General features: G+C 51.6%; 1 protein-coding gene across 1 annotated transcript; it reads right to left on the bottom strand.

The window, feature by feature from the left end:
- Positions 1 to 7,284: 7,284 nt before the first annotated feature.
- Positions 7,285 to 8,413, bottom strand: RPRML (reprimo like). The gene has a single exon (XM_032805476.2). The coding sequence runs from the start codon at positions 8,368 to 8,370 to the stop codon at positions 8,035 to 8,037; it is 336 nt and encodes a 111-aa protein (XP_032661367.1). The 5' UTR covers positions 8,371 to 8,413; the 3' UTR covers positions 7,285 to 8,034.
- Between the last annotated feature and the right edge of the window lie 919 nt (positions 8,414 to 9,332).

Genomic DNA, 9,332 nt, shown 5'->3' with positions numbered 1-9,332 from the left:
AGGACAAGTTTCTCCAAGAAGTAGTCATTAATAGTGTCTAGAAATTTCATCTCTGCATCTGTCCTGAGGTGACGGCCCCAATCAGTCTGAGGATAGTCGAAATCCCCCATTTGATTGCATTTTCTGCTTTTATAGCCTCGCTAATCTCCCTGGGCATTTCACAATCACGGTCACCATCCTTTGTCACCTCCCCTGCTCCTCAATTGTTTTTGTTCCTAGGACACAGGAGGGAAACAACCCATGAGAGCTGGGTTCTGTTCCTGGTTCTGCCGCAGACCGACCTTGCATCAGCCACTTCACTTCTCTTTGCCTCGGTTTCCCTTCCCATGCTCTGTCTAGACTGCGAGCTCTGGGTCTCTCACTATGTGTTTGTACAGCACCGAGCACCACGGGACTCGAGTCTCAGCTGGGGGCCTCCCTATCATATGACAAATAATTAAAATGAATAAAATAATAATCAACTGGCCTGGTTAAAAAAAAAATGGCTAAAAACTTCTCGAAAACTATCAGCCACAACTGAGCTCGAATTAAAGACGGGGGTGTGAGGTGAGAAAGCTGGTTGCAAGAAAACAAAATAGAGCAAAAAAAATTAGCAATGAATAGTGTTTGCTTTAAATATATATATATATATATATATATATATATATGCCTCAGCCATCCCCCTCCTCTTGCTGGAAGAAAGGTTCATACTGATCCGCCAGCTCACGAATGGCTGTAAAGCAGCATAGACGAGAGAACTCAGCAGAGCTCTGGGGTCCCAGAGATCTCTGGCTGAATAGTTCATCTGCACTTCTAAAGGGGTTCAGAAGGATAGGTGGGAGCAAAGCCCATCCTCTCTCCAGCGCCAAGTCCCTTCTGTGTCCCTGCCCCACCCCATAACCCCTACCCCCAAACGAGTGTAATGCAGCCAATCTCCCGCAGCAGTTTCCATATGCTCAAAACCTGACTTGGGGGCAGATTTTCACACAAGTGCCACAGGTTGAGTGCTGGTGTAACACCGAGAGATCCCAGTCAGCGGCAGGCAGGATCGAACCAGGGATTTCCGGAGCTTAGTGCATGAGCAAAAAGCCACCTGGCTGTCAGCTAAGGCTGTAGACCAGAGTGCCACACCCAGGAGGTGTGTGGGTTACGCTCACAGGGGAGGAAAGGAGGGATTCAGAATTAAACAGGTGCTGTAAATCCCCGAGATCTGCTTGAACAGGAAGCTGAGACCCAAGCCTGAGGTGTCGGCGGTGGTTATTGTTGTGCCATTAACCACGGGGCTGAGGCAAAACCTAAGGGAAAACTGCACCCACCACTTACTGCGGTGCCTGTTAATTGGAGGTGGGGATCTTCACCGAGTGCTGCCAGTCTGGCTTTATCTGACGGGGCTGTAGTGTCTATATTTTATATAAGGGGCCGCGTCAGCCTGGAGACACCTCAGCAGATTTACTCACCATAGCCGCCGAGCATCTGGCCTGGATGCTTATTGGATGAGCTACTCGCACCCACCCCCCTGTGACTGAAATGCAGCTCCCTCTGGGGTGGAGCATGGCAGCTATTGAACGCTACTCAGCCATTTAGAATCATCCTCTCAGGCAGCTCCCGCGTGAGTCTCTCGCCACTCATGGATTTCAGCCTCCTCCCTTGGTCAGTAACAGATTACAAGCCTTGGATGGCACAGAGGAGCCAGGAGATTAAGGCCAGGATCCGCTGGGGTATTTAGGTGCCCAACTCCCACTGAAATGTATCCAGTGATGTCAATGGGAGTTGGGCACCTCTGAGGAGCTGGGCCTAAGTGACTTGCCCAAGAGCTCACCAGAAGCCAGTGGCAGAGCTGGGAATAGAAACCATGGTGGGCCTGGATCTCTGCTATCCTGCACCTGGTGTCCTTGTTACGCCAGGGCAAGGCGGGTGTAAAACACTGCCGGGCCGGAGTGGGGGCACGTCACGCACCCCACGGAATTCCTGAGGGCCATTGCAGAGGGGCAGAAGCCCTGAGGCATAAATACACCCCAGCCACATGTCCTCCTGCCCCGGACACCTCCCCTTGCTCCTCCTGCCCCAGAACACTGCCTGCACCAGGGCTGGGGTCGGGGGGAACTCTCTCTCATGGGGGAGGCACTACCAGCCCTTTGCACTAGGGTGACTTTGAATGGGGCCTGGGAGCCCGGTTCTCAGCCGTGCCAGGTACCTGCACCTCCAGCTGCAGCCTCGCACTGAGGAGAGCTGGACTGTCCCCACACTCACCCTGAAGCTCTGCATGTCTCCCCTCAGGGTGGCCCCAGGGAGAACTCACCCTAATGCAAAGCACTGGCAGCGCGCGTCGCCCTCCAGCCCCCTTGGCTTTGGGGCTACAGCTGGGATCAGGTCAGATAAAGGTCTGGATGAGTCTGTATACCTTGCTAGCCACCTGGGGTCACTGCTTCTTCCTGCAGCTCAGGGAAGAGGCAACCCAGCCTTGCCAGTTACCAGTCCCACCAATCCCCGGTCCCCCGCAGTTCCTGCAGCCAAGCTCCTTTTCCCAAAATAGCTCTCCTAGAAAGGGGGTGATTAATCTTTCATTGTCAACCTCGCTCGTGCTGAGCTGGGGCTTTGTCTGTCTGTGTCTTAAATCTGCTGCGAGCAAACCAAGCCCAAGGGGGTCCCGCAGTGCCAGCCGCATGCCATGGGACCTCATGAGGGTGAGGGATCAGTAATTAAAAAGCTCGGAGGCAAGGCACACAGACCGCACCCCGGTAAAGCATAGAGGATCCTGATTGGGGAGCTGCCACCTCGCCTCCCCATACAACACACATCATACAGCACACATCACCCCACATATGGAGCCAAGCCATGGTATCCATTTCACAGTCATAGCATGGAGCCTCTAGGATGCAGGGACGAGACTCTGAGGTGTCTGGCGTACTGCAAACTGTATGAAGCTGTCAGGGGGATTCTCCTGGTCTAGCTTGCAGGCTAGAGGGCTCTGTAGGGAAGCGTGCAATCCGGGCCTTGCAGCATTCAGTCTGCAGAGAGCCGGCCTAGAGCCGGGTGCGGTGAGTTGTGCCGTTCTGTTTCAGGGAGCAGCCTGCTTTGTCTCTCTCTGGTCTAGGGTCCGTGGGTGGTGTCGTTCTGGATTCTAAGAAGCAAAGTCATGTTATGCTGCAACCTAGCAGCAAGAGGATTTGTGTTTTTTTCTACCCTCTCTGTACGCCATGAACCATACCATTTCCCTTCCCCTTGGGGGCTGATGGGAGTGGAGTTTAGCCAGACCAGGATTTCAGGAGACCTGGTGTGGTGACACGAGGCTGCCCAGGCTGGGAGCCAGAGAGAACCCCAGGATTACACAGCTTCCATAAAAAATCCTCCTAGGAGCTGGGGGAGAAAAGCAAATGAGCCCATACTGGACTCCAGCACCCTATGAGCGGGTGTGAATTATCCCCGGTAGATTGCACTCCCCAGGCTGGCAGCTGGGAGTGTCACACAATCCCTCGGTTGTGTCCAAAGCGACAACTTCCAGCTGCCTGGCTCATCTGCCGGCCTCGCTTCAGCGAGTTTATGGCCCTCGTGTCTGGCTCCAGCATGCATGGCACTGAGCTCTCCCCTCCCGGCTCTTGGGATTTCAGGGCCCTGATCCTGTGAGATGCTGAGCACCCATTGATTTCAATGCTCAGCGCTTCCCAGGATCGGGTTGGATGTTTTTAACAAGCCAAGAGATGCCAGCGACGTCGAAAGCTTTGTCCTGGCACTGACACACATGCTCCAGGCATGACCTCTCTAGTCTCTGTGGATTTAATACTCCCCAGAGTCTAGCAGGCAGCTAGGGGGCAGGCCAGGAATGGGATCCACTGCCACTGTCATATCTGAACAGATGAGAAAACTCAGGCCAAATCGTCGTCCCAGGGGGAGTCTCCAGGAAAACTCCTACTGATGCAGGACTGGACGGACCTTCAGACAACTCAGCAGATAGGGGGTCGCCCGAACAAGTCACTTGGAGCAAAGTCAATGGCAAAGCCCCCATTGACTTGAAGGGGGCCCGGATTTCGCCCCTTGGCTCTCGTGCTTCAGTTGCCTGTCTGTAAAATGAAGACAGGAAAGTTCTCTCTGTGTCCCCTCTTCCCCTGGGCCTGTCTAGACTGTGAGCTCTGTGAGGCAGCGACGGTATTTTACATGCACCTAGCACAGCGAGGCCCCGATCTCATGTGAAGCCATAGTACTGCTATTAACAGCTGGTTTATAAGGCTGTTCATTACCATTGTTCTTACCGGTGTTTTTATTAAACATTTCATCTCCCAGTCCGCAGAGCTCTCTGGTTTATTGGAAGCACTCGTGACCGAGAAGCTCGGTTAATCACAAGGTGACTAGTGAAGCTACCTCCATGCACAGCCACAGGCACTCATCGCTTGCCAGGGATTTGGTTCTGAAAGCCACCGGAAGCGGCTGAGATGCCGTCGCTTGGACAGTCACTGAGGCTGGTTTCAGTGGGGCCCGAAGTTCCCCCAGCAGGCTTCCGCCCCGCGCAGTCTGACTCCGCTCCTTCCAGCTTCCCAAAGAGCCAGTCCTGACTCTGAACTCACACTGATGAGCATCAGGCCTGGCCTACCATGGACGGGCACCTTAGAGACCGCTTAGCCCTTGGCTCGTTCTTCCTCGCACCCTGGGGTGCATCTGGAGGGAGGGGGTATAGCCAGGAAGCATGATCCCCGGGATGGCCTCCTGAAGCTAGCTGCTTGAATTTGTGCTGGAAACCAAACAAACCCTCTGCGCCCATGAGAACTGGGGCACACATATGGCACACGGCCCCCTTTGCCATCCCACAGGGCCAGGCTGAATCCAGGGGAGTGCCGTGCACTAATGTAAGCCTGTGTCCATGAGAGCAGAGCCGCTGCCCAGCGGGAAGTGACGGCACGAGGTACAGGGGGATCAGGCCCAGTGGTGCCACACAGACCTGACACCCGTGTTGGGGAGATCAGAATCCCACCCAGCTTGGCTGCAGCTGCCAATGCAATTCAAGTTTCCATTCATCCCTTGTGCAATGGGACCTTGCAAGCTCTCCGGGGCAGGAACAATCCTTCCCAGAGCTTGAATGTTGCTCTGGCTGCTCCTGTATATTAATAAAGAACCTGTAACCATGCTCCCCTACAAACTTCCTCTTAAGGTGCAGGCACCTCTGGGGTTTCTGTCCTCGTCCCGGCTGGCTAAGAGTTAAAAGGGAGTCCCCCTCCCCCCATATGTTGGAATGCAAACTCAAATCACTGCAACTCTGCAACGCCATCCTCTATGCGGAGCATTGAAAACATTCCTTGCAGAGCATTGGGTTATCGCTGGTTACACACGTGACTCCAACATATATGATGCATGGTCTCCACAGTGACACTTGCTCTTTTCCCATGAGCTCTCTCCCAGCATGATCTGGGCATAGGTGGTTGAAAAACACAGAGACGCGGCTAACCTGGTGTCTAAAGACACTTGGATAATTGGCCGAGATGTGGAATTGTACAACCCGAGCCTTGGGTGTCCGCAGCATGTCAACAGAGCGCCGGGAATGTGCCTTCCGTATGCTGCTTGGCTAATCAGGGATTTGCGGAACAATCTGATGAGTGCCAGGTGTCACCAGAAAAAGGCACCATCAACATCCAGCTAAGATGGGAATATTTTAGCCCCAGTGACAAATTAACCAGTTTGTGACGAGTCTCTGCCTTCCTCAGGGCATCACTATTGGTGAGAGTTAAGGTGGTTTAGGGGCCTTCTTTGGGAACGGCAACCACAGGTCAGCACTTCCTGCGGTTCTAACACCAGAGGGGTTTTTAGCTCCCAGTTCTACCTCAGCACCAGATCTTACCTTCTAGGTGTGAGGCTGATTGATTATAATGAAGGGGCCAAAATCCAGTTCAAAATGGAAACTCTTTTGCTGCCACAGGGCCCAATCCTGCAAATACCAGGCACTTGCTTCACTTCACTGCCAAGAATAGGCCCACGAATACTCGTGGTAGGGGAGTGAAGTACATGCCTATGGGTTTGCAGAATCAGGGCTTTAATATGCATTGGGCTTAATTCTCCATTGCTCCCGACTCAGTTACAGACAGCTGACCCCAGCATGGAGTTGACTCCAGATTTACCCTGGTATAATCAACCATAATATTATCCCACTCCACATTAGCCAGGATCGCATTCCCACCATAAAAAATAGATGCCACAGGTGCAATATATTACATTGTCCCCTGCCTATGCCCATCAGCACGCAACAGTGACCTTGCTGATTTTGGTAGTGCTTTCCACGGATGTAAGTCATAAGGCAGGACGCAAAGCAGAAGAGTACGTAGCCTTGGGGGCCTGATCCTGCATGCAACTGAGTCAATGGAAATCGAGGCAAACGGGAACCTTCCCATGCATTTCAATGGGAGAAGGATAAATTCCTACCAGGCCTGATTCCTCTTGCCCTGCACGACTGTGCAAACCACTGCACCATGTTGCCTCTGTGCAAAGTGGCTATAAAACACTCTCCGATCAGAACTGGAGTGGGGAGGTGTCAGCAAACAGACATCCCCATCCTTCTGTCATAGTGTCTTGGTCATCATGAACTCATTGCATCCAACAGGCTGAAGCATGACAGACTTAGCACTGGGCTAACATAGTTCACCTTATGGCTATTTCACTAATAGGCTTTGGGATCCCCAGGGGAAATGAGCTATCTAAGGTCAGCCACAGTAATGATAAGCCAGATTCTGATCGCACTTACAGCTTGGGTGAATCCAGAGTGGAGTTCCTCCAGTTTTACACCAGGGCAGCAGATCCTAATTTTACCCCACTCCCCATTAGCCGGGATCGCATCCCTGCCACAAAAGGGACAAAGTAACCAGCATATTTGCAGGCATCGTTTTCATCCTACACTCACACTCGGAGAAATCATTCAACCATAGCGGAAAGGTCAGGAGTCCTCCTTTTTGTCATCTCTTGCCTTTCACTCACATCTCCGGGTTTTGACAGCTGTACAAGAATCACAGACGACGCAGATTTCAATCCGAATCTTGCTTTGCAAGCTGCCTTTGCTTGAACCTCTATGCTTCAGTGCTTGGCAGCAATTTAGCAAGCCCTGAACATACAGTCCCCAGTTCATTTATGAGCTAAGGGGACCCAAGAGTGGTATTTTGAATTTCAATTGTATTTTTTTCAAAATGTGAGTTCAACTGCAAAGTAAGAGGAGGGTATTTAGCCTTCTGGAGCTGTCATTGAAAAACAAATTCTCACACAGAAGAAATGAAGACAACAGAGAAATCATTCGAAACAGGTTTTTGTTTTTTTCAACTTTCACTGGTTTTCAAAACTACAAAACAAAAAAACCCCCAAGGATTTAACAACGTTGCATTTGAAAAAGGTCTGAAAACAAAGCCATGTTTTTGTTTTGTTTTCTTTTACCTTTTCTTCCTTCAATATAGTGTAAATAAATAAGTAAATTTAATTAAATAAAAGAAACTCCCAGTTCATGGACGAGGAGATCTCAGGCATTTAAAAACAAACACCAAAAAGAACGTGCTTTTCCAATTACAAAACTCTTGATTTACAAAAGGATCCATGCTTGAGGTCCGAAATAGAAACAGACAGGCACAGTCATTAGCATGCAGTCTCGGCTTTAAGACCCAAAGAGCACCCCACTTTCCCTGCCCCCACAAACATTTCATTGAATTGGATTGCACACCACATTTCACTTTTTTTGTTTTGTTTTGTTTTTTAAAAAAAAGCCTTAAGAAACAGGTAACAGTATCCAAGGTAACAGCCAAAAAGATTCCAAACCTTCACTTTTGTTTTTGCAACTTTTCATGCTAAACGTAAAACATTTCTGCATGCAACACTAGGATGATAATTGTATTTTTGTGCTTCACACAGAGCCGGAAAGATGCCTCCGTCCCTTTCGCCAGCACGTATTTCATTCAGCACAGAAGGGTTGATTTACCCTGTACACCAGCAAGTTGCAGTAAATCCGGATTCCACACCCGGCCCCCCTGTGTGCATGGGATTGCACCTCTCGACTGGAATGCCATACCGTTCGCTTGCCTACAGACTCCCTGTATCCTCTCAGTACAGCCCCATGATGGCAGATCCTACGTCCTTCGACGGTCTGCGGTCCTTGACCAAAAAGTTAATCATGCTCTCCGACTTGATGAGCAAGTTGCAGCCCAAAAAGAAGATCCCAAACACCACAGTCAAGGAGAGGATGCAGAGCACAGCAATCTGGACCACCCGCGTAATGTAGAGGCTCCTCTCGTCGGGCAGCAGGATGGACGACCCGCCATCACTGGCCACCACCGAGCTGGTGCCGTTGCAACAACCCATCAAAGTGCCCAGGTCCTGGGTCCTGTTGGAATAAACTCCTTGCTCCATGATAGTCTGGTTGAAAAAGGTCCCGTTCATTTTGCTGTTGTAATCCAGAATCTCCACCCAAGGGGAGAGAGAAAAGACAGGGGCTCAGGTAGGTCCGTCAGTACCTCACTCTCCTCACCGCGAAGCGTCAGGTACTGGAGAAACTTCCTCAAGGCAGCAAGCAACTAGGCAGGCAGTTTGCGTAGCTGAGAGATGTCTCACTCACTGATTCCTCTGTGCAAGGGTGTTATCAACCTGAGCCCCCAAACAGAGCTGAGAGAGAAGGCAAGGGGTGTACAGGGAGGGGAAATCTACAAGCAAAGAAGCAGGAGATTGCAATGTACCCCGTCCTCAGCCCTCCCCCTCCCCCCCGCAATCCCTAACCTCCCCCAGTGCTCTAGGAAAGTGAAGCAGAGATGCACGTTCCCAGTCACGAAATTAACACAGAAAGAAGAGGCTGAATCCTGCAGGCTGCGAACTGAACAAATGCAAGTTCCAATTGAAAGTCTGTGCAGTGTTAAAAAATCATCACTCATCAACTTCCCCTTCTCTGGTCCCCCAGGACCGCCTCCCCCCCGCTCACTGCTGCCCCAACCCACTTCTGACACCCCGCCTCCAGATCAGTGATGCCCCCCACCCACTCCCAGCCCCCACCATGCCAGCTCATTGCTAACCTCCCCCACTTCTGACTGCCCAGACGGGGCTGGCCTCCGCCTGACCCTGACACACACGCCTATTGCTGGGTACAGCTGTCTCCAACCCATCCCTACACAAGGCTCTCCCCACTCCTGACCCCCATCCCCACTCGCTGCTGCCCACTCATCCACTCCGGATTCCCCCCAGGTCAGTGCTGCCCCACCAGTTCAGTGCCATCCAACCCATTTCTGAACCCTCAGCCCATGAGCTGTGCCCCCCATGTCTCCCACACTGGGTCTCCCATGCTTTGAAAAACAACCTGCCGGGAATGTTAAGGCTGCAAAGCTGAGTGCTCAGAGGTTAGGAGGAGGCACAAT

The sequence above is a fragment of the Chelonoidis abingdonii genome, chromosome 21 (assembly GCF_003597395.2).
Source record: "Chelonoidis abingdonii isolate Lonesome George chromosome 21, CheloAbing_2.0, whole genome shotgun sequence".
Lineage (NCBI taxonomy): Eukaryota > Metazoa > Chordata > Testudines > Testudinidae > Chelonoidis > Chelonoidis abingdonii.
This window is presented reverse-complemented; position numbering and strand designations above follow the sequence as displayed.

Coding starts and splice junctions, on each gene's coding strand:
- RPRML (XM_032805476.2), bottom strand. CDS start 8,370: ATGAACGGGACCTTTTTCAACCAGACTATCATGGAGCAAGGAGTTTAT.